Source organism: Chiloscyllium punctatum, chromosome 36, assembly GCF_047496795.1.
Source record: "Chiloscyllium punctatum isolate Juve2018m chromosome 36, sChiPun1.3, whole genome shotgun sequence".
Classification (NCBI taxonomy): Eukaryota; Metazoa; Chordata; class Chondrichthyes; order Orectolobiformes; family Hemiscylliidae; genus Chiloscyllium; species Chiloscyllium punctatum.
Window position 1 is genome coordinate 18,258,824 of NC_092774.1, and position 25,785 is coordinate 18,284,608.

The following is a 25,785-nucleotide window of genomic DNA, read 5'->3' on the forward strand; positions in this document are numbered from 1 at the left end:
AATGGTAAGGTCCGAGGGAGTGTTGCTGAACAAAGAGACCTTGGAGTGCAGGTTCATAGCTCCTTGAAAGTGGAGTTGCAGGTAGATAGGATAGTGAAGAAGGCGTTTGGTATGCTTTCGTTTATTGGTCAGAGTATTGAATACTGTTGTGGTGAGGTCATGTTGTGGTTGTACAGGACATTGGTAGGCCACTGTTGGAATATTGCATGCAATTCTGGTCTCCTTCCTATTGGAAAGATGTTGTAAAACTTGAAAGGGTTCAGAAAAGATTTACAAGGATGGTGCCAGGGTTGGAGGATTTGAGCTACAGGGAGAGACTGAACAGGCTGGGGCTGTTTTCCCTGGAGCGTCGGAGGCTGAGGGGTGACATTATTGAGGTTTATAAAATTACAAGGGGCATGGATAGGATAAATAGACCAAGTATTTTCCCTGGGGTCGGGGAGTCCAGAACTAGAGGGCATAGGTTTAGGGTGAGAGGGGAAAGATATAAAAGAGACTTAAGGGACAACATTTTCATGCAGAGGGTGGTACGTGTATGGAATGAGCTGCCAGAGGAAGTGGTGGAGGCTGGTACAATTGCAACATTTAAAAGGCATTTGGATGGGTATATGAATAGGAAGGGTTTGGAGGGATATGGGCCGGGTGCTGGCAGGTCGGACTAGATTCGATTGGGATATCTGGTCGGCATGGACGGGTTGGACCAAAGGGTCTGTTTCCATGCTGTCCATCTCTATGACTCTAAAAGCAAGTTGTAGACAAGTAAAAAGGCCCACCAGGCAAGGAGGTGGTTAACAACCTTAGGGCATCCCTCTTAAACCATGCATCTTGTTTGTTTACAAATTAAACATGCTTCAGCTCTTTTCCTATCTGCTTTCTGGAAATCTGGGTGACACCAGGTTTGTAATACAGTATTAACCATTCCCTCCTTGCCCACGTGTGTACAATACTGCACATAATCAATTGAAAAAGGTAGCAGCAAAGAAGGAACACAAAGTAGTCCATCAGGGGTCACCCACATTTCGGTTTGAGTATCGAGGGAGGACCCTGTTTGAGGCCATAGTTTGTGCTGCTCAGCAGGGGGCGCACCCTGTGATTTCAGTCCCATACCCAGGCCTGGCATTTCTATCCCCATATTGTCTCTGTCGGGGTTTTGCTGGGGACCCAATGGGACCAGAGGTTTGGGGTGTCAGGCTGCCTGCTTGGCAGCAGCATCCATCTGCTCATTCCTTTGGAGACTGTATCCATTGCCTCAGCATGAGCTGAACATCTTGATCGCTGCCAGATTGATTGGACAAAACAGCATTACTGTTCGTCTGCCCCATGGGGGTTAAAAATCCTCTCCGTTCCCACAAGTCTCTGTAATCATGGGTCACACCAAAAGCTCAGTGAGAGTTGAAGATCTCAACCCCCGGGAGGGGTCTCTCAGTTCCGAGATCGGTCAAATGAACACTAGGATTATGGTCTGCTTCAGCAAGGTCTCACACTTTAATTTGTAATGGCCGGGCAAAGATTTGTCCAGCATCACAGATATTAAAAGATTCTGTGTTCCTTGGAGAAACTGTGTGATTAACGTGGAATAAAATATCAATTTTCATATGTTTCTTAAGAGACCATACAGCCTTAATTACAGAATATTCCATTAAAATGTAATAAAATTACATAATGGAAACAGGTTAACCCAATGATATTTCCTGGGAAATAATGTTGTTTCACACGCATTATCTCCTCATATCTGTGCTTCATACAATGAAGAAGGCATTGTTTGCTTAATCTGTAATTCAGTTCGCTCAGGAATGCAGAAATGCAGCTTTTAGCCATTTTAAACACAGTGTTAATTTGCAGCCTGAAGCCATGTTGTTCTATTACTTTATATTGAGATGCCATTTTGTGATGAATAAAAGCTCCTGACAACAGCCTAAATCTAGGTATTAGATCCTCATCTGGTGTGGACCTGCTCCGTCACTCAAAACAAAACTCAATTTACAATTTAAAGCCATACGTGCTATTCTGCTAAATTAATCCAGTTGATTTTTTTTTAATTTAAAAATGTGAAAACCTCGTGAACAGTTCTTCCAGTTAATCACTGGATATTCAAATTTCTCTTCAAAATTAAAGATCATAACAAAACTGGGTGTCATTGTGGGATTTTGAATCTGGAGGGTGTGCTTGTGAAGTTTGAATGAACAATATTTCAAAGTGAATGTTATCGTGTTCAGTATTAAGACTTTCTGGAGATGAAAAATTTGCCCTTGTGTGTTTTGCAACACTTAACCAAGGTCAGTTCTATAGAACATGCAGACAGGTTGATGTGAGAGTTGAGAGCTGGGGCAAACATCAGAAATAATGGAGGCAGGAGCACAGCAATTAGAGTTAGAAAGTTAGCCAAAAATATAAAAACAGGAAGGAAAGTTTCATCACTTTGTTAACTTTTTAAAGAAAAGCTAAGTGTTGGTTCTGTAAAAAATGAGTCTGGGGATTCAATAACGGAGGATAAAGAGATGGTCAGTGAATTGAAAAGAGCTTGAATCTGTCTTCACTAGAGAGGATACAAGTAACAGCCTGGAACTAGCTGGAAATCAGGAATTGAAAGGGAAGGAGGAACTGAAGACAATTACAATTACCAGGGAAGTAGTACTGAGTAAACTGTTGGAACTACAAGCTCACAAGTCCCAGGGGTCCAAAGGATTTCATTCTAGACCCCTAAAGAAAAATTAGCTGGTGATATAGTTAATGCATTGGTTTTAATTTTCCAAACGTCATTAGTTTCAGGGAAGGTTTCTGTAGATTGGAAAACTCCTTTCTTCAAAAACGGAGACGGAGAACAGGAAACTGCAGACCATTTACCTTAACATATGCCATTGGGAAAATGTTCAAAGCTATGATTAAAGATGTGATGACAGGGCACTTGTACAAGTTCAAGGTAATCAGGCAGCGTGAATGTGTTTTTGTCAATGGGAAATAATGTTGTAATAATGTTTTGAAGAATTGCCTCTCCCACCTGTGACTGAGCTGATAAATCTCATGGACCGACAGGGAATGGAATCCGTTAGCACAGTCCCCGCATTTCTACGACTTCTCTGTCGTTCTGGTGTCCTTTTGGCTCCCTGTTTCTGATGAACAATTGAAACTGTGATCACACTCAGGAAATGTGTGCAGTTACTCTCTGCTGCGAATACTATAATGTTACTTCAGTCTGTGTAACTGGTTACAGCTCCATCCCATAGACAGCTCACTGGGGCACACTCTCTCTCAACAAGGGGAAAAGACATACAAAAGTGGAGTAACCAGACAAAACGCAGAAGCAATAAAATGTCGAACCACAGGGGAAAAAAAAATTGTGGCTCTCCCCCTTTTTTCCCTGTTGGCATTTGGACACTTCAAATCTGTCAATAACAGCAGCAGCCTCAGAGAGCATACTGCGCATGTTTGCCGGTGTCAGCAACGCAGTACGCATGCTCGCTGGTGTCAGCAAAAACTGGTACGCATGCTAATCGCTATCGGCAAATAAGACGCGAGACCTTCTTTTGATTGACCAATAGGGAGCACAGGAGGACCGGAAGGACGTTGGTCCTCCTGCCAATCAGAGTCACCCCATTGTCTGAATGCGGAAGTTGGACCATGCGGTTCTGAAGCTGCTGCTGCTCGTGTCTGAATGAATATTGAGCTTCATCCCAGACTGCAAATTCCTCCCTCTGTCCATTATCTGGGAGTACGGCACTCTCTTCTCTTGTCACCTTTTCCATTTATTTTTTTCATTCTGGGATTCAGTTGTTGCCTTGCAGCAACTAAAAGGAAAGGGTGTGTGTCGGGATGGGGACAGACTCTGGAAACGTTGCTCCAGGTCTGTGTCTCAATTGGCAAGGTACACAGGTAGGAGGCTGGAAGAACACAACAAGCCAGTCAGTATCAGGAGGTGGAGAAGTCAATGTTTCGGGTGTAACCCTTCTTCAGGATTGGGGATGGGTGTAGGGGGCGATGCAGATAAAGGGTGTGCTGGTTGGTGAAGTGGGGATAGATGTAGACAGGTAGAGGGTTCGATCTAGGCAGAAGGGAGGACTGCAGATGATGGAAACCAGAGTTTAGATCAGGGTGGTGCTGGAAAAGCACAGCAGGTCAGGCAGCATCCGAGGAGCAGGAAAATCGATGCTTCGGGCAAAAGCCCTTCATCAGGAATTTCCCCAGGGTTGGGGAGTCCAAAGCTAGAGGACATTTGTTTGAGGTGAGAGGGGAATGATTTAAAAGAGACATGAAGGACAACCTTTTCACATAGACAGTTGTGCATGCGTGGAACGAGCTGCCAGAGGAATTGGTGGAGGCTGGTACGATTATATTTAAAATGCATCTGGCTGGGTACATGAATCGGGATGGTTTGGAGCCATGTGGGTCACATGCTGGCAAACGGGATTAGATTAATTTTGGATATCTGGTCATCACGGACAAGTTGGGCCAAAGGGTCTGTTTCCATGCTGTATGACTCTTAATCGTCTTTGGTGAAAGCAGAAGTGTGGTTGTGAAGACTAGAGTTTCAGAGCAGCTTTCGAAGATGTTTTGCCCTTACTGGGAGCTGAAGAATACAATGAAATCTTGCATTTGTGAGAGAGCAACTGAGTAAAGGGAGTACATCTGCGATTTTGGCGGAAAATGGGAATTCTTTGCACTGTGGGGATGAAGCCCGACCCTATCCAGTTATTTCAGCTGGTGGATGAGACTCGGCAGTTCACACAGGCAGTCAATCCAGTAATATTTTGTAAATTCCACTTTGGAAATAGAACCAGTCTGATTCAAGATTGGGATACAGACAGACTCTGACCTCACACCTTTAATGCATTGTCTGAGCTGATATGACACCTTTTTGTTATAAAACCTTGTTATCTCAAGAAAGTGTCTTACAGGAAGTTCTGGGATTTACATATTAATGATACCTGCAACCCATTCTGAAATATGAAAGGCTTAACAATCCAGGTTTGTTCAATATATCATTTCAGTGGCAGGACACCGTAATGTTTTTCTATAAATTCTGTACCTTATGATCTTATTCTCCACAACCCCCTGATGAAGGAGCAGCACTCCAAATGCTGGTCCTTCCAAATAAACCTGTTGGACAATAACCTGGGTGTGTGTGATTTTTTTTTAACTTTGTCCAGGTTAGGTTGGATTGATCATGCTAAAGTACTCACAGTGCTCAGGGAGGTGCAGGTTTGTGTGAATTGGCTGTGCTAAATTACACATAGTGTCCAGGGATGCGCAGCTTAGAATGAATTGGCCATGCTAAATTACCTATAGTTCCCAGGAATGTGCAGGTTAGGGTTAATTGGCCAGGTCAAACTATCCAGATTGAAGATCTAGACCCCTCTTAAGGGGCCTTTTGGTTTGCAATTGGTCTAAAGAATCAATGAAATGCAGTCTGTACAAAGCTAGGTTATCAGTTTAATAAGGCATCTTGACCCAATTCTGTCCAACAACACAGCGATTAAAGCTTCTGTGTTCCATGGTGAAGTTGTGCAATTACATTTGAAAATGACACGTTATTTATTTAGGTTTTTTAAGAGACAGTACAGCCTTAATTACAAGAAAAGACCAATCAAATGTAATAAGGTGACATGATTTAGAGCAGGTTAATCCAATGATATTTCCTGGGGAAGGGGTCTTAATTACATAAATCATCATGCCATGGTAGCAGCTCAAGGTTAGTTCAAATGGTCAATTAATGTGTCAGTGTTCATTTTAAACAAACTCCATTGTCCTCTTATCTTTGGATTTTAGCTTAGTTCTGCAAAACAGCAGGACAAGTTCACAGAGTTCAATCATTATTCTCAGCCATTTTGTGTATTATTTTAAATTGAAAAGCCATTTTGTGGTTAGTAAAAATCTACATATACTTGTTGAGTCTGACAATACCCTAAATTCAAATTTTAGATCCTCACCTGAAGCATCAGAGTCTGAGGGGTGACCTGATAAACGTTTGGAAGAGGCATGGATATGGTGAATACCCAAGGTCTTTTCCCCAGGGTAAGGGAGTCCAAAGCTCGAGGGCATATGTTTGAGGTGAGAGGGGAATGATTTCAAAGGGACCTGAGGGGCAACTTCACACAGAGAGTGGTGCATGTATGGAACGAGCTGCCAGAGGGAGTGGTGACGGCTGGTACAATTACAACATTTAAAAAGCATCTGGATGGGGATATGAATAGGAAGGGTTCGGAGGGATATGGGGCACATGCAGACAAATGAGACTAAATTAGTTTAGGATATCTGATCAGATGAATTGGACCAAAGGGAAAAACATGACCGTGTCCTGCCACTGAAATGATATATTGAACAAACCTGGATTGTTACCTCTCTCATCTTTTACAGTGGGCTGCAGGTATTATTCATATGGAAATCTTGAGATTACTTAAGGTTTTATCACAAAAGGTAACCTCTGGGCAGTATAGTGGCTCATTGTTTCGCACTGCTGCCTCACAGCGTCAGGGACCTGGGTTCGAGTCCAGTCTCGGACGAATGCCTGTGTGGAGTTTGCACATTCTCCCTGTGTCTGCAAGGGTTTCCTCCCCGTGCTCCGGTTTCCCCTCTCAATCCAAAAATGTGCAAGTTAGGTGAATTGGCTATGCTATATTGCCCGTAGTGTGAGGTGCATTCATCAGGGGTAAATATGGGGAATGGATCTGGGTGGGTTGCTCTTTGGAGAGTCGGTGTGGACTTGTTGGGCCAAAGGAGCTGTTTCCATACTGGAGGGAATCTAATCTAGTCTCAGCTCAGACAATGTGTTAAAGGTGTGAGGTCAGAGTCTGTCAGTATCCCAATCTTGAATCACACTGGTTCGATTTCCAAAGTATGAATTTATAAAATACTACATGTTCTGACTGCTTGCAGATTGTGTGTTTTTGAGCAAAATAGAATGCATCTGAAAATATAATTCTGCAAATGCAAATTCACCCCCAAGGACTTGTGTGTACTTACATGCATGAGACAGTGAAAACGATTATTTCCGTGCTGTATATCTCTGTCTATTTGATAACAGATGCTTTATTTCTGTTGGTGTAAATATTGTTGTAAATCATAGCTGGGTAATAATAGTTAGATGTAAGGGAAAGAGAATTCCTCAAGTTGGGCACTATAAGAATCCTGGGAGACCCCTATTTCTGGTTTACTTCCTCGTTCACATTTAAACATGAGCAACAATTAATTTAATATTTGGTTTCATTTTTCTTGATTAATTCCCTGCTATGTCTACGCTCTGTGTCTGGACAGTTGACAGGCTGGGAGATTGTGGGTTGGGGCTTGATTGACTGAATATTTTATTGTTCTGGAAGGTGTAAAGTGGGGGGGGATGTTAAAGCTTCAGCAGAAATCCAGCATGTCTCTGTAAGGAGTCTCAGATCATAATTATTCTCTTCAATGTGTGCAGTCAATTCGCTCACTTTTGTTACAATGCAGCACACAATCAGACAACATTTTTCGTTTCAACTTTCGTGGTCTCTAGAATCCAGTTTTGATCGCTGAAATATTTACTCTCCTTGTCCCTTTCTATCGTTCTCTGATGCTCATTTTCTACATTGCTCGCTGGCCTTGATTTGGATTGGCCATGCTAAATTGCCCACAGTGTCCAGGGATGTGCAGGTTAGGTGGGTTAGCCATGGGAAATGCAGCGTTATAGTTTCATAGTAATAGAAGCAGGAGGAGGCCATTTGGCCCATCCAGCCTGCTCCACCATGCCTTAAGATCATGGCTGATCTATCCATTGTCTCAGCTCCTCCTCGCTGCATTGTCCCAACTACCCTTCATTCCCCTACCATGCAAAAACCCATCCAACTGTGTCTTGAATATACTTAATGAAGCTGTCTCTACTGCTTCCTTGGGCAGAAAATTCTGTCGATTCACTACTCTCCAGGAAAAGTAGTTCCTCCTCATCTCTGTCCTAAATCTACTCTTTCCCCTAATCTTAAGGCCTGGTCTCATCCACCAGCAGAAATGACTGGACAAGGTAGGGTTTCATCCCCACAGTGCAATGAATTCCCACTTCCCAAGACGTACTCACTCACTCAGTTGCTGCCTCATAAATGAAGGCTTTCATTGTAACTTCTTCTGCTTCCTGTAAGGGCAAAACACCTTTGAAAGCTGCTTTGAATGCAAGGAGGAGGATCTCAGATGATGAATAGATCAGCCATGATCATAGTGAATGACTGGCCAATCCAAATCGAGGCCAGTGAGCAATGTCGTGATGTGGAAAATGAGCATCAGAGAACGATAGAAAGGGACGAGGAGAGTAAATATTTCAGCGATCAAAACTGGATTCTAAAGAGCACAAAAGTTGAAACTAAAACGTTGTCTGATTGTGTGCTGCATTGTAACTAAAGTGAATGAATTGACTGCACACACTGAAGTGAATAATTATGATCTGAGACTCCTTACAGAGACATGGTTTCAGGATGACAAGGATTGGATCCTGAATATCGAGGGGATAGTCAAATGGGAAGCTAGGTAAAGGCAGAGAGTTGGCACTGCTAATCAAAGCACTGATCACAGGGTAGTCTGGTGTCAGCTCGGGTTTCAGATCCTGATTTCTCTGTCCTCTGATCTGCCTGTTCCCACAGAGTAAGATGTTGGTCTGTTCTCAGCTCTGCTGAATTTCTGCTGAAGCTTTGACCCCACCTTTACACCTTCTGGAACAATAAAACGTTCAGTCAATCAAGCCCCAACCCACAATCCCCCAGCCTGTCAACCGACCAGGCACAGACCGTAATCATAGCATGGAATCAAACAAGAAAAATGAAACAAAATTAAAAACATATCAGTGCTCAGGCTTAATGTTTGTTCATTAGGAAGCAAAGCAGAAATAGGGGTCTCCCAGGATTTTAAGACTGCTCTACTTGACGAATTATCTCTCCCTTACATCTAACCATTTGCACCCAGCTATGATTTACAACAATATTTACACCAACAGAAGTGAAGCATCTGTTACCAAATAGACGTAGATATATACAGCACCAATACAGACATTTTCTCTCCCTCACGCACGCATGCGCACACATGTCCAATAGGGGTTGAATGTGTATTTGCAGAATCGTGTTTGCAGATACATTTTATTGTGCATTTTTGCGCAAAATCTGCAAGCAGTCGGTACACGTAATATTTTGTAAATTCCACTTTGGAAGTGGAACCAGTTTGACTCAAGATTGGGATACAGACAGACTCTGGCCTCCATCCTTTAATGCATTTTCTGAGCTGAGATGTCACTTTTTGTTATAAAACCTTAATTTATCTTGAGAAGATGGCTGACACCAAGTTCTGGGATTTACATATTATTGATACCTGAAACCTGTACTAAACGATGAAAGACTTAACAACCAGGCTTGTTCAACTTTGTCCAGGTGAGAATGGATTCACCGTGCTAAGTTACCCATCGTGCCCAGGGAAGTAATGTCTTGATGGTGCCTTTCCCCCAACTTCCCATGTACGTTAACCATTTCATGCTAAAGTTGTTCCTCAAGAAGCTGCATCGCAGGCTCACCCTGAAATAACAGTTTATTTTGTTTCCCAAAATCTGACCTGCTCACTCTCGGCAGTGTCCGAATGCTGTGAAAGATATTAACTTTCAGATGTAGGTATTCAACATTCAGAGTAGTGATATTTTTGCTTTTCTGTCCCTATAAGATCCTGAATCAACACCTTCAGGAGAATGAGAGAGAGCGGAGTGGTGCTTTCAATTTCATGGAATAACAAAAGAACATTCCGCTGAATCGCTTGTTCTGAATTTCTACCCTGCACAGACAGGGAGGACTTTTGTGATCTCTTTTTAAGAGTACTTGAAGATCTGAAGACTGAAGTTTCAAAATCAACAGATGAAAGGCCTACGCCCAAAATGTTGACTCTTCTGCACCTCGGATGCTGCCTGACCTCCTGTGCTTTTCCAGCGCTACACTTTTCAGCACTGACTCTCCAATGTCTGTAGTGGTCACTGCCTGAGTCACTCAATTCATTGGGACTGTAACGATTTTCAGCTATGATTCTGTGATATTAACTTTCAGGCAGAGTTATCCAAAATGCTCTTCTGCTTCTGTACAATCCTGAATCAGAACATGCAGGAGGATTAGTTAGAGCGGATTGAGAACAGAGGGGGACAGAGAGTGGGATGGTGCTTTTAATTTTGTGGAATAACAAAAGAAAAGCATATTCTGCAGAAAGTCGAATTGCTTGTTCAGAATTTCTACCCTGCGCTGACAGTGAGGACTTTTGTAATCTGTTTTTGCAGAATATTTGAAGATCTGAAGGAGGAAGCTTCGAAACCAACAGATGAAGGCCTTATACCGGAAACATTGACTCTCCAGCATCTGCAGTTCTCACTTTGACATCAATGTCTGACAGTCTCTCAATCCATCAGGACCGCAACAATTTTCAACTATGATTCTGTGAGAAGGAGCAAAGGTTTTTGGGTCCCATTTAAGTATACTTTCAGTATCAGTGGGACTGGATGAGAGACCCTACCATTGCAGTGCAGTGTGTGTGTGTGGAGCGTGTAACAACTATACGGCCTGGAAAGAGGAATTCACGGCAGAGAGGGCCTGTACACACGTTTGTATGTCACTGAAGTTTTGGCCATGGAGAAACCAGAGGAATGCCGCTCTTTGGAGAAACCGTGGAAGTGTGCCAACTGTGGGAAAGGCTTTCGTGTCCCATTTGCCCTGGAGACTCATCAGCGTAGCCACACTGGGGGGATGGGGTGGGGTGGGGGGGGAGACCCTTCAGTTGCCCCAAGTGCAGAAAAGGCTTTACCCAGGCCTCTGCCCTGCTGACCCACCAGCAGATCCACACGGGGGAGAGGCCTTTCAGCTGCCCCGAATATGGGAAGGCCTTCAGCGATTCTTCTTCCCTGCTGAGGCACCGGCGGGTCCACACGGGGGAGGGACCATACCCCTGCCCCGAGTGGGGGAAGGCCTTCAACAGTTCACCGTCCCTGCTGAGGCACCGACAGGTCCACACGGGGGAGAGGCCTTTCAGCTGCCCTGAGTGCGGGAAGGCCTTCAACAATTCGCCCAACCTGTTGAGGCACTGGTGGGTCCACACGGGGGAGGGACCATTCCCCTGCCCCAAGTGCAGCAAGACCTTCACCCACTCCCTCCACCTGCAGAGCCACCAGCAAGTTCATGACCCATCGCAGGGGGATTGTAGGAGCGACGGCCGAGTACCAATATCGACTGGACTATCAACCAAGTTCCAGGGATCCCGGATTTGAATCCGGCTGTGGCAGATGGTGGAATTGGAATTTGGTCAGAAATCTGGAGTTCAGAATCTAACGGTGAAACCATTGTTTGGTTGGGGGGGGGGTGAGAAAACCCCCATCTGATTCACTCACGTCCCTTTTTTTAGGGAAGGAAACTGCCATTTTGTGAATAGATTCACTCAGTCATCCCAGTCTGGCCTATGTGTGACTCCAGACCCACATCAGTGTGGTTGACTCTACACAGATGCCCCAACCCCCACCTCCTGGCAGATGGGCAGGGAGACACTTACTTGGAGATAGGGTATGGGCTGAAATTGCTGAGTGAGGCAGTTGCGGGTTTTGGTACATTAATACTTAATCCCAGAGCTTTTTTTAATTCACATTCTCAAGGTGACATAAGGTCTTCTAAAATAGGTGACATCTGGGTTCAGATGTTGCATTAAAGGTGTGAACATTGAATCTGTATCCCAATCTTCAATCAGACCAGTTCTATTTCCAAACTAGGAATTTATATAAAACATTACATGGATTGATTTTCTGCAGATTGCTCAAAAAGTGCACAAAGTTGAATATATATGCAAATACAATTCTGCCAATACAAATTCACCCCATTGAGTTGTGTATGTGCACATGCATGCATGAGAGAGCATGTGTGTGCATGTGTTGAGTGTTTGCTTGGTACAATGTGTGTAATGGAGTATGAGCCTGTGTGAGTCAGAGAGAGTGTGTGTGTGGTTCGAGAGAGTGTGTGTGTGGTTCGAGAGAGCAGATGTGTATGAGCAAGGTATGAATCAAAGCGAGGGGTTGTATTCTGCTAAAACAGGGAAGGGCAGGACTTGCACAGAATGATAGGGCCCTGGCTCATGTTGTGCAATAGAGAGGGGGGTGTGTGTGTGTGTTTGTGTGGGGGGGGGGGGGTTCAGTTACATCGTTCTTTGGAAGTTGCATCACTGGTAGACAGGGTGGTTAAGAAGGCATTTAGCACCATTGCCTTCATTGTTCACACCATTGAGTACAAGGGTTGGGACATCATGTTCAGGTTGTACAGGATCTCCACACGGGTGTGGGCGGGGCCGGGGAGCCTCACCTTCACCAAGTCACAGCCACCTCGCGCTCCAACTGTTCATTCACAAAAACAAACTCTCCTGTCTCACTCTACAGCTGCGGGGGGAGAACACATAACACATTTAAAGGGCTGAGCTACAAGTAACGGGGCATTTTTATATTTAAAACGATACATTGAAATCTAAGGAGACTTGGACATAATTAATGGTATATGGTAATATTTACAAAGCATGACCATATTGGAAATAGTGCAGCCACTTTGAAAAAGGGGTTTGAGGTGACCTTGAGATAGTTAATTTTTAAGAAAATAAGCAAGTTATTACGATTTGAAATGATCGTGAAGGGGTAATGTAACCAGTAAATGGCAAAGGTAATTGCAAAATTCTTGAAAAGAAAACGATTCCAGATATATGCGGATGCAGGGAAATAATTCAACAAAACAGCCATTATTAATTTTTTTGGACCAAACACTCTCCTTTTGAGAGATATAAATAGGAGCATCAATGTCTCTGTCTTTTCAGAGTACAGTGCAAGCCAGTACCATTTGTTTTGCCATAGTAGACCTTGCAACTCAAGCTCACCGAATATTCATATCTGTGTTCTTAGCAGTCAAATTCTGGCTCTGCCAGTGATGCTCACATTCCACGAACAAATAAAACAGATTATGGTGCTGCTATCACTGCATGTGCCAGAATTAAAAGGAAGAGAAAAATTCTGAACTCACACGACACACAGTTTGTGTACAATGCCATTATCTCTACTTAGTCTGTACCAAATTAATAGCAGCCACAGTTGACATTTCTTTGGCAATTCTACATGTTGACTTTCTATCATCACAATCTCTTTGACGTTCTTGTAGGTGCCTAAATTAATCTTCAGATTATTCAATTGTGAAACAATGTTACTAGACTAAAAATTCACAACTTCACCAACTGCCAAAACATTTTTTTTAGGCTATTCGGGCAGTAGCAGTGACAAATGCAATATCAAAGAAATACAAAGTTATGAAGAGGGTTACATACACTTAACCAAATACAATGGCAGTGCAGAGAATTTCAGACAAAGTGCAATAAATATTCACTTTTTAACTCTTTATCCAACTCATTCAAGAATTTCAAATTGAATTTGTGGTAATTCAAGAGCAAATGGCAACATTTGTTTGTTAATAGACTCACCATAAATTGTGAAAGATCACTTTTATCAAAGTCACAATGTTTAATCCCAAACATTGCAATTAAGTCCAAAGTTACTTTCAACTGTTTAATAAAACACTGCAAACTGTATTTCATATGAAAATACAATCATTTTATAATTTGGATAAGATCTTTACAAAGGAAATATATTAAACAAAATAGCTTTCCGGGGTATCAATATTGACAACAGTTGTGCAGGTATTATTTGGCAATTGACCACCTAATTGAAATAATTTCAGAATAAATGAGCTCCTTCATTATTATACATTGAGATATTTTAATACTAATCACATGAAAAGGAAATCTTTGCCTTAAAGAGCCAAGTAAAGTTAAATAAAATAGAAAAGCATCTTACAGAATTCACTTCAAATCATCTCTGGTGAATCACAAGAAGATGATGCTCAATAAACCAAATGATGGACAATCACTGGTAATGATGGAAAAAACATTGTAAAGAATGTAGATATCTCAATTGTACCTTAAAAGAATATCTACTCTGCCTTGGACAAGGACAACTGAAAGTTTTTTTTTGTCTGATTGAAATCTACAATAACCAAGCTTTAGAAAATCCATCACTGAGCCCAATCTGGAATAAAAGTTTTTTTCCCCCAAGGAAATCCTTTACAGCTTTCAGCCTTCTCCAGCTACAATTAGCATGAAGGAAAGGTGAAGCTCAGTGGGGAAAGGCTGAGTAATAGCATATCTAGGCTCTCACCTAAGTATTCTTCGAAGAAAAACATATATCTGGATGGGGACATGAATAGGAAACATTCAGAGGGATATGGGCCAAATGGGTCACTAGATTAATTTAGGATATCTGGTTGGCCTGGACTGAAGGGTTTGTTTCTGTGTGTCATTACAGACTCCCCTCTTCTGGGATCCCCATACCAGCTGTTATTTTCATGGAATAATCTGACAATTGTTGACTTCCATCAACCTCTTCCATCCGGAGAAATTTCCTCTGTCTGCAAAGTGTGGTTCACGTTGGCAAGTTCAATCCTCCTCCGGTCCTCAGGAACACACTCTATAATGTGCAACATTCTCAATACTTGTTTAATGTTCAGTAGGGAAACTACTTTCAGTCCAACAGTTAAGACAGAACTCCTCAGAAATGTTTTTGGCAAATGCACTGCTCCCACGAGAGCTCATGGGCCCATAGTTCACATGCTTTTAACAGCCTGTTTTTATTTTCATTTCCCTGCCTTCCCAGGATACAGAATTTCTCCCACCAGAAATTGTTTGCCCTGAAAAATATCCAGCAGGAAGATGATTATGGAGCTATCAATAAAAATGCCTCATATAGGTCACCCAAGGTTAAAAATAGAAGAACATCTCTCTTCAAAGTTACTGTTCGTTTGCCCTTTCAAAATTCCTCGAATTTAAGGTGTTCCATTGTAGCATTTAATTATGATCCATTAAAAGCAGTATCCAGTCTCATCTGAGTGAGGAACTGACTGAACAAGCGAAATAACTTTTCTATCTGCTCTTTAGATGTGACATCCTCTCCCTCTCTGTGTTGATGCAACAGAATTACCAGAGCTGGAAGTACCACTCTCTGAATACAATTGCTGATTGACAGTTTACTTGAACTGCTTAACGTAAGGATTTAAAAGCTGCTCGCCCGATCTCGCACAAAGTACAAAAAACAAACTGTTCACCCGTGCCTGCACAGAGGAGAAATTTCACTTGGAATAGATCACAAAATAAGAACTGTTACCAGTCCCACAACTCATGTGTTTCCCATGGACAAAGTTAAACATCACCCAACATCAGGTTATAATCCAACAGGTTTGTTTGGAAGCACTAGCTTTCGGAGCGCTGCTCCTTCATCAGGTAGTTGTGGAGAATAAGATCATGATCACAATTTATATCCAAAGGAGTCTAGTGTCACGGAAATATGACACATCAACCAATTTTAGATTAAATCTTTCACCTTTCGAATGGGTTTCTGTTCTTTGCTATGTTAATCCCAGAATTTGATTTTAATTACCTTCTCAAGAATATCATTCAAATGTAGAGCTTTTCTAACAATAGGTGTGAATTCTGTATGCGTCTGAATATTGATTCAGAGTGACATTTATCTGAGAGAAAAGCTCTGCATTTAAATTTCATTTTTGAGGAGGTAATTTCTAGATTAGGGTGTAGAGGTTTGGGTGGATTGGCTGTGCTGAATTACCCATAATGACCAGGGATGTGCAATTTAGGGTGGATTGTCCATGGGAAATACAGAGGATGGGAATGGATATGGGTGAAACTCTTCGGAGGGCCAGAGTAAAATAAATGGGCTGAATGGCCTGCTTCCACATTGTCGGGGGAGTCATAGATTCCCAACAAAGGAGCATTTTATCGGCATCTATCCTGTCAAGCCCCTTTCAGAATTCTACTGGTTTCAATAAGATCACTTCTGGTTCAGAGAGGTAGACAGCACAGAAACAGACCGTTCGGTTCAATTCATCCATGCCGATCAGGATTCCCAAACTAAACTAGTCCCACTTGCCTGTGTTTGGCCCATATCCCTCTAAACCTTTCTATGCATATACTCATCCAAATTCCACATGCAAACCACCCTCTGCCAAAACGTTGTCCCTCAGGTTCCTTTTAAATCTCTCTCCTCTCACTTTAAAGATATATGCCCCTGAGCCTTGACTTCCCCTACACTAAGGAAGAGCCCTTCGCTATTCACCTTACCTCCATTCCTTATGATTTTATCAACCTCAATAATGTCACTCCTCAACCTCCTGTGCTCCAATAAATAAAGTCCAAATCTCTTCTTATAACTCAAACCATCTAGTCTTGGCAACCTCCTGGTAAATCTTTACCGAACCCTCTCTCGTAGGAAGACTTCTCTTACAGGGTCACCAGAATCGTACTCCGTACTCTACAAGTGGCCTCACCAACATCCTGTACAACCTCAACATGATGTCCCAACTCCGAGACTCAGTGGGGTGAACAATGAAGGCAAGTATGCTTAATGTCTTCTTGACCACCCTGTCGAGCAGCGATGCAACTTTCAAAGAACTGTGTACCTGAACCCCACCCTGTCTCTCTTTTACAGCACGACAAAGGGTTGGACCCTTAAATTGTTCATGGGCTTCCCTTCCTTGTTTTAGCCAAACGCAAGCCCTCGCTTTTGATAGCTCACTCATACACACGCTTTCTCTCCAGACACCCACACATACACGCCCCCAACACTCTCTCAGCGTATACTCCATCACGCACTCACTTTACCAAACATGCGCAGACACTTATGTGCATTCTCATGCACAAACTCATCACTTTTTGGGCAAACTTGTATTGGCAGAAATATGTTTGCAGACACATTCTACTTTGCTCAAAAAGTGCACAGTCTGCAGGCAGTCAATCCATGTAATATTTTATAAATTCCTACTTTGGAAATAGAACCAGTCTGATCCAAGATTGGGGTATGACAGACTCGAACCTCACACCTTTAATGCATTGTCTGGGCTGAGATGTCACTTTTTAAAAAAAAAACCTTAAGTCATCTCGAGAATGTGAATTAATAGTAATTCTGGGATTTACAGGTTAATGAACTGAAACCTGAAACTCAGTCTAAAAGGTGAAAGACTGAACAGCAATCTTGGTGTGTTCAATATGTCATTTCAGTTACATGACACTGATCTTTTGCTATAAAATTTGGGTGTTATGATCCTGCTCCACAGTTACATGATGAAGGAGCAGCGCTCCAAAAGCTCATCCTTCCAAATAAACCTGTCGGACTATAACCTGGTGTTGTGATTTTTAACTTTATCCAGCCCAGTCCAACATCGGCCTCTCCACATAATTTCTCGTGAACACTGCCCACACCTCCTGATGCTTCCAGGAAACTTTACAACGCCGATGAAATGGCACACTCTGCATTCCTGAAAAATTGACAAGTTCTCACGATACTGGCTGCTCATTCACGACTCCAACTGATAGGCGACATTGGAAATTTAGTGCAGGAGGCTGAAAGAAATGAGCAGCTTTAAAACAAAAACTCTTGGAGCTCAAAGCTTTCAATAAGAGTCTGAGCACAGCAGCAAGTTCAGGTAACCTTTATTGCGACCCAACTTTGTTACAGCTTCAAACCCCCTCAGCAAAATGGCAGAGAAAAAGCAGTTGCTTTTTAAACAGCTCAAAGTCAAAGCGCACACACCCCCCCACCCCCATTCTCCCCCACCCATCCCCCATCACTTTCTTTACTATTGGTCACCACCAAGATGTCCCTTTGTAACTGGATCCTTGGTACAGCCTTAACCTGGAGGAATTATTGCCTCACTCAGCAATTTCAACCCATACCCTGTATAGCGCCATCTGCCGCAGCGGGATTCAAACCCGGGATCCCTGGAACTGGGTTAATAGTCCAGTCGATAATAGCACTCAGCCATCATTCCTTCAATCCCCCCTGCGGTGGTACGTGAACTCGCTGGTGCCTCTGAAGGTGGGAGGAGCGCGTGAAGTCCTTTCCGCACTCGGGGCATCTGAAGGGCCTCTCCCCCGTGTGGACCCGCCGATGGGTCAGCAGGTGGGAGGAATTGCTGAAGGCCTTCCCGCAGTCGGTGCAGGGGAATGGCCTCTCCCCCGTGTGGGCCCGCTGGTGTCTCAGCAGGTTGGGGGAATGCCTGAAGGCCTTCCCGCACTCGGGGCAGCTGAAGGGCCTCTCCCCCGTGTGGACACGTTGGTGTCTCAGCAGGGTGGAGGAATTGCTGAAGGCCTTCCCGCACTCGGGGCAGCTGAAGGGCCTCTCCCCCGTGTGGATCCGCTGGTGGGTCAGCAGAGAAGAGGAATTGTTGAAGGCCTTCCCGCACTCGGGGCAGCTGAAGGGCCTCTCCCCCGTGTGGACGCGCCGGTGGGTCAGCAGGTGGGAGGAATTGCTGAAGGCCTTCCCGCACTCGGGGCAGCTGAAGGGCCTCTCCCCCGTGTGGCCCCGCTGGTGGGTCAGCAGAGAAGAGGAATTGTTGAAGGCCTTCCCGCACTCGGGGCAGCTGAAGGGCCTCTCCCCGGTGTGGACCCTCCGGTGGGTCAGCAGGTTGGAGGAATTGCTGAAGGCCTTCCCGCAGTCGGTGCAGCTGAAGGGCCTCTCCCCCGTGTGGACCCGCTGGTGTCTCAGCAGGTTGGGGGAACTGCTGAAGGCCTTCCCGCACTTGGGGCAGCTGAAGGGCCTCTCCCCCGTGTGGACCCGCTGGTGGGTCAGCAGGTTGGAGGAATTGCTGAAGGCCTTCCCACACTCGGGGCAGCTGAAGGGCCTCTCCCCCGTGTGGACCCGCTGGTGTCTCAGCAGGTTGGGGGAATCGCTGAAGGCCTTCCCACACTCGGGGCAGCTGAAGGGCCTCTCCCCGGTGTGGACCCGCTGGTGGGTCAGCAGAGAAGAGGAATTGTTGAAGGCCTTCCCGCACTCGGGGCAGCTGAAGGGCCTCTCCCCCGTGTGGACCCTCCGGTGGGTCAGCAGGTTGTTGGCCTGGGCAAATCTCTTCCCACACTCAGGGCAGGAGAACGGCCTCTCCCCCGTGTGGGCCAGCTGGTGTCTCAGCAGGTGGGAGGCCCGGGTAAATCTCTTCCCGCACTTGGGGCAGTTGAAGGGCCTCTCTCCCGTGTGGGAGCGCTGGTGCCTCAGCAGGTCGGAGCATTTGCTGAAGGCCTTCCCACACTCGGGGCAGGAGAACGGCCCCTCCCCTGTGTGGATGCGCTGATGAATCTCCAGGGCAGGCGGGAAATGGAAGCTTTTTCCGCCATCAGCACACTTCCACCGTTTCTCCACGGGGCAGGATTCCTCAGGTTTCTCCATGGCCGAAGCTTCAGCTGCGTGCACACACACGTTTCCAGCCCCTCCCTGCCGTCAATTCCTCTTTCCAGGCTGTAGATGCTTCTACACACCCCACACTCAATGCACTGCAACAGTAGGGTCTCTCATCCAGTCCCACTGATGCTGAAAACGTACTCAAACAGGAACCAAAACGCTTTGCTGCTTCTCACAGACTCAGTTGAAAATTGTTTCCTGTCCCGATGGATTGAGCGACTGTCAGACATTGACGTCAAAGTGAGGACTGCAGACGCTGGAGAGTCAGTGTCAAAATGTGTGGTACTGGAAAAGCGCAGGTCAGACAGCATCCGAGGAGCAGGAGAGTCAATGTTTCGGGTGTAAGGACTTCATGCGTTGATTTTGAAGCTTCTATCTTCAAATCTTCAAGTACACTGTTTAAAAAGAGATTACAAAAGTCATCACTGCCAGGGCAGGGTAAAAATTCAGAACAAGCAATTCTACTTTCTGTGGAATATTCTGGTCTTTTGTTACTCCACAAAATTGAAAGCACCATCCCACTCTCTGTTCTCACTCCAATATAACTAATTCCCCTGAAGGTGCTGATTCAGGATCTTACAGGGGCAGAAAAAGCAAAAACATCAAGACTGACATCTCCCTGAATTTTGGATAATACCACCTGAATGTGAATATCTTTCACGACACTGGGATCCTGCTGAGAGTGAGCAGGTCTGATTTTGGGAAGCATAAAAAAAGTGTCAATTCAGGGTGAACCTGCAATGCAGCTTCTTGAGGAAGGACCATACACAAAATGGTTAATGACCCTGGGAAGGTGGGAGCAAAATGAGACATCAAGGCATTAACACCGACGCACTTCAGTCAAACTCTTCTGCTTCCAGTCAGGGCAAAACATGCTCTGAAAGTCCAGCCTTCACAATCACAAGATGGTCATAAATCCTATCCCTCAGAATCCTTTCCAACACCTTGCAGACGACAGATGTGTTCTTGCCTTCCCCCACAAACATCCACTTCTTTGTTGTTCAAAAATCAGATGAAACCAGCCTTGGATATATTCAATGACCTTATTCTCTGAATCCTTTCAAGTTTCACAACATCCTTCCTCTAGCAGAGATACCAGAACTGCACACAACATTCCAAAAGTGGCCTAACCAGTGTCTGGTGCAGCTACAACATAACTTCACAACTTTTATAAGAAGAGCATTGGGAAAGTTTTCAAAACCCACAAAAAGAATGGAGGGACAAACCGATCTTTTGCGGGTCAGCTTGGAACATCAGGGCGGGGGGATGGGAATGAGGGAAGGAAGCTGAATGTGCTGGAGCCAGGGTGGAGGAAGAACAGAGGATGCAAAACCGGCTTGAAGCTGCATTGAGGAATATTGCATGTTCTGTACTTGTACCTGTTGCAGTTACTGGTGGGAATCGGGTGCATTTTAAACATCAAAACAGAAAAGATATCCAGCCCTCCCCCTTCCCAATCTCTATCCTTCAGTCCCTCCTCACCCGGGTAACTAAGACACATACCTGAGTTTGAGGAGTCTGCTCCCTCCCTGGATTCACTCCAGTTGCTGCAAGTGACCAATTTCCCCTCCTCCCATCTCTGTCTCCCTCCCAGGATGAAGAGTCGCCCAGAGGGAGGGAGATTCACTTTGAAACGGACAGGACCACTTCCGCGTTGTGACGTCACAAAAGAACTAGGGGCGGGGCGAGGAAACGTTACGGTACAGGAGGCGGGGCGAGGAAAAGTGGAGGTTGAAGGGGCGGGGCAAGACCGACTGTGGGACGCTGCACTGCGCATGCGCTGCTCCTTGGGGCGAAGGGCAGGAGAACACACTTTCCAAAACCCCCCTCCCTTCAGAGAATCCCCACAGTGTGGAAGCAGGTCACTCGGCCTCACCGACCCTCCCACACCCACATCCCTATCCCCATTGCTCTACATTTAACCCTGAGTCATGCACCTTACCTGTACATTATGCCTAATTTAGCATGGCCAATCCACCCGAACCTGCACATCCCTGGGCACTACGGGGAATTTAGCATGGCCATTCCATCCTAACCTGCACATCCCTGGGCACTATGGGGAATTTAGCATAGCCAATCCACCTTAACTTGGATAAAGGTTAAAATTACAACTCCAGGTTGTAGTCCAACAGGCTTCTCTGGAAGCAGTAACCTTTGGAGTGTCAGGAGACATAAGCATGGAAACAGACCCTTCGGTCCAACCTGTCCATGCCGACCAGATATCCCAACCCAAACCCATCTGCCAGCACCTGGCCCATATCCCTCCAAACCCTTCCTATTCATGTACTCATCCAAATGCCTTTTAAATGTTGCAATTGTACCAGCCTCCACCACTTCCTCTGGTAGCTCATTCCATACACGTACCGCCCTCTGCATAAAAAAAAGTTTCCCCTTCGGTCTCTTTTATATCTTTCCCCTCTCACCCTAAACCTATGCCCTCTAGTTCTGGACTCCCCGACCCCAGGGAAAAGACTTAATCTATTATTGGAAGCAGTAACTTTTGGAGTGATTTGGGTTCAATTCCCGCTTCGGGCAACTGTGCGGCATTTGCACGTTCTCCCAGTGTCTGAGCGGGTTTCCTCCCACAGTCCAAAGAATTGCAGGTTAGGTGAATTTGCCATGCTTAATTGCCCTGTAGTGTAGGTGCATTCGTCAGGGGTGAATGTAGGGGAATGGGTCTGGGTGGGTTGCTCTTCGGAGTGTCGATGTGGACTTATTGGGCTGAAGGGCCCGTTTCCACACCGGAGGGAATAATTATTTATATAAAATGCCCCCGATCCATTAGAGGGCCCAACATTAGTTTTAATTGGGTAGTAGAAATCTGAAGGATAATTGCTCGCTTCAGGACATCCAGACGTGAATGAATTTGGCACAGGACACATTGGGCAACTATTAAAGACTCCGTTGTATTTCACTGGGTTGTGGACTCATGCAGAGACAAGAACAACTTACTTTGATAACAGTGTTCGATTTGCAAATGGAACGGCTGACCGATATTGAGAGTTTGCACACTTGGTTAAGCAGCTATGTGTCATAGCCAGGATTTAGGAGGCTCAACTCCCCAATTTGCACTGTTCTGGAAAGTGTGTGCTTCATTTGCCTTGGAAGGAAGAAATAAACAAGAGCTGACAAACAGGTATGAGGAAAGTTGGAAAATATTACAGAGAGACACACACAGGCAGAAGTTTGCAGGAAAGTTAACACTTCATAATCTGGTTTCAATGCACATTAGCCTGGGTATGATACTGATATCACAGGGGCCTCAAAAAGGGCACTCCCTCAATACTCAAACCAAAACATGGGTGCCCCCTGCTGGACTGGTTTGTGTTCACTCTTTGCTGCTGCCTATTTCAGTTGATGATGTACATTATTGTACACGCTCACAAACCTGGTGGCACCCAGATTTTGGGAAAGCAGCTAGGAAAAGATCTGAAGCGTGTTTAATTTGTGAACAAACAAGGTGCATACTCGAAGAGGGATGTCCTGTGTTTGTTAACCACTTCCTTGCCTGGTCGGTCTTTTTTACTTGTCTACAACTTGCATATATAGTATCACCTCCCATACATTGTCATGAATATTGTCTAATAATAGTAGATGTATTTAGCAGATGAATCAAAACCATCTCAAATGACTGAAACAGCTGACACTGTATTGGTGGACAAGTGGGAAATATTTGTATCAGTTAACCAAAACACTTCAAAGTTTACAGTCACTGGTACGTCAAGCTGAAGAATTAGGACCGGGGCATTTTGGAGCCTGCTTCCTCGGGCAGAGAATTCTGCAGATACACTACTCTCTGGGAAAACCAGCAGCCCTCACTTCCTCCTCCTCATCTCGGTCCTAAACCTACTCCCCCCAAAGCTTGAGGCCTAGTCTCAGCCACCAGCAGAAATGACTGGATAGCTTTTGCATTTTGTCGGGCTGCTCACTCTTTTTTAAAATGTCTTTTTGTCAGTGTAGGGGTGAGGTTCACAACTAGAGGGCATAGGTTTAGGGTGAGAGCAGAAAGATATTAAAGGTACCTAAGGGGCAACTTTTCCATACAGAGGGTGGTGCATGTATGGAATGAACTACCAGAGGAAGTAGTGGAAGCCGGTATAATTACAGCATTTAAAACACATCTGGATGGATATTTGAACAGGAAGGGATTAGAGGGATAGGAGCCAAGTGCTGGCAAATGGGACTAGATTAATTTAGGATATCCGGTTGGCATGGACAGGTTGGACCGAATGGGTCTGGCTCCGCGCTGTACATCTCTATGATTCTAAATAATAAAAGTATATTTTTCCAAATAATAAACTATATCCATGTTAATAAGGCTTAGTGCACCACATTTACTAACCATTCTCAACAGGTCCTGCCCCTTCAATAACTGAGGAACATATACATGCTGGTGTATAATCTCCTTCACTAGGATTTACACACTACCCTCAGCAATTGCACAAGTAACAGTGAGGGGGGTAAACAGCCCAAGGATTAAACAGACAGTGAGGGGGGGTAAACAGCCCAAGGATTAAACAGACAGTGAGGGGGGTAAACAGCCCAAGGATTAAACAGACAGTGAGGGGGGTAAACAGCCCAAGGATTAAACAGACAGTGAGGGGGGTAAACAGCCCAAGGATTAAACAGACAGTGAGGGGGGTAAACAGCCCAAGGATTAAACAAACAGTGAGGGGGGGTAAACAGCCCAAGGATTAAACAGACAGTGAGGGGGGTAAACAGCCCAAGGGCCAGTAAAAGCAGATGGAAAGTGAGTGTAAAATGTCACTATGACAGGACAGGCCCCACATTCCCCACTGGTTGGGCTGAAGGGCCTGTTTCCACACTGTTGGGAATCCTTCTGGGCTGATCAGAGTCTAGCGACCCGGCTGTATCAAAGAATAAACTATTGCTTGTATGATTGACAAAGAGTCATTTCCAGGTGTGTTTATTGACCAATCCCAGAAATCCGACGATCCGGACTAGCAGTCCGAACAGCCAGACAGGAAATGGTTAATGTCCCCAGGATGTGGGGAGCAAATAAGACAACAAGGCATTAACACCAACACCAGGGAGAACCTGAACATACAGACGAGACAAACATTAGTGGCAAGCCAGAATCACAGATGTACAGCACAGAAACAGTCCCTTCAGTCCATGCTGACCAGATATCCTAAATCAATCTCGTCCCATTTGCCAGCACTTGGCCCATGTCCCTCTAAATGTTTCCCAACATATACCCATCCAGATACCTTTTAAAGGTTATAATTGTAGCCACCACTTCCTCTGGCAGCTCATTCTTTACACACACCACCCTCTGTACATAGGAGTTTCTCCTTAGGTTTCTTTTAAATCTCACCCTAAACCTATGAGCAACCCCAGATCAAAGATCTTGTCTGTTTACCCTCGCCATGTCCCACATTATTTATACAAGGTTGTAGGGTCACCCCTGTGGGATATAGGTAAAGCACTGTTACTTCTGCAACCATAATTGCTTCTGCAAAGTAAATGAACTAACACCAGGGTATAATTGTTTCAGCCAACAGTGGAGTTAACAAGAATGAAAGCTATGTGAAGGAAATATATAATTGCTTTTGTATTAGCTAAAATGTGCATACATGAAATGTGCCTGCAAACAATGTTACAGACAAACAGATAAAGGTGCTGTGAGGGGAGGGGGTGTAGATTAAGCTAGATGTGCTCGTACAAACAGTTATAACCATCTATTTCCTGCTTCTGCAAAAACAAAAAAACACAATCAAGGAGGTCAGAGAGCTCAGTGTCGGCGAAAAATGGGAGGAAATGTTGCTTTCGCAAACAAGGAAGCAGCTGGCAGTGAAAGAGGATATACGCTAACACTTTGTTCACACACAAGGCCGGATAAGGCAAGAAATAGACAAGAGGAATGGGCGCCATTGGGAAAGAATGGAGCTTGGAACATCAAGGCGGGGGGAAATGTGAATGAGGGAAAGAGGCTAAATGTGCAGGAACGAAGGTGGAGGAAGAACAGAGGATGCAAAACCGGCTTGAAGCTGCAATGAGGAATATTGCATGTGCTGTACTTGTACCTGTTGCAGTTGCTGGTGGGAATCGGGTGCATTTTAAACATCAAAACAGAAAAGATATCCAGCCCTTCCCCCTTCCCAATCTCTATCTTTCAGTCCCTCCTCACCCGGGTAACTAAGACACATACCTGAGTTTGTGGAGTCTGCTCCCTCCCTGGATTCACTCCAGTTGCTCCAAGTGACCAATTTCCCCTCCTCCCATCTCTGTCTCCCTCCCAGGATGAAGAGTCGCCCAGAGGGAGGGAGATTCACTTTGAAACGGACAGGGCCACTTCCGCGTTGTGACGTCACAAAGGAACTAGGGGCGGGGCGAGGAAACGTGCCGGGACAGGAGGCGGGGCGTGTCCTTCAGCGGGCCGCCGCACCGCGCATGCGCGGCCCCAGCAGCAGGCGGGGGGGACAACTCACTTTCCAAACCCCCTCCCTTCAGAGAATCCCCACAGTGTGGAAGCAGGCCACTCGGCCTCA

At 45.0% G+C, this 25,785-nt stretch overlaps 2 protein-coding genes across 3 annotated transcripts in view; one reads left to right on the top strand and one right to left on the bottom strand.

Moving 5' to 3' along the window:
* The window catches only part of LOC140460847 (uncharacterized), a 57,504-nt gene extending 35,255 nt beyond the window's left edge, over window positions 1-22,249 (bottom strand). The window contains exons 1-2 of one of the 2 annotated variants that reach the window (XM_072555535.1): window positions 20,777-20,913; window positions 18,051-19,668 (exon numbers count right to left, since the gene is read on the bottom strand). In XM_072555535.1, coding sequence (XP_072411636.1) covers window positions 18,051-19,261 — 1,211 coding nt within the window. In that variant the 5' untranslated portion in view covers window positions 19,262-19,668; window positions 20,777-20,913. Of the gene's footprint in view, window positions 1-17,663; window positions 19,669-20,776; window positions 20,914-22,225 lie in introns of those variants that run through there. The other variant, XM_072555533.1, reaches the window with a different exon arrangement.
* Window positions 1-25,785, top strand: part of LOC140460023 (uncharacterized) — a 204,267-nt gene that overhangs the window by 135,839 nt on the left and 42,643 nt on the right. The gene's annotated exons all lie outside the window — the stretch shown is intronic.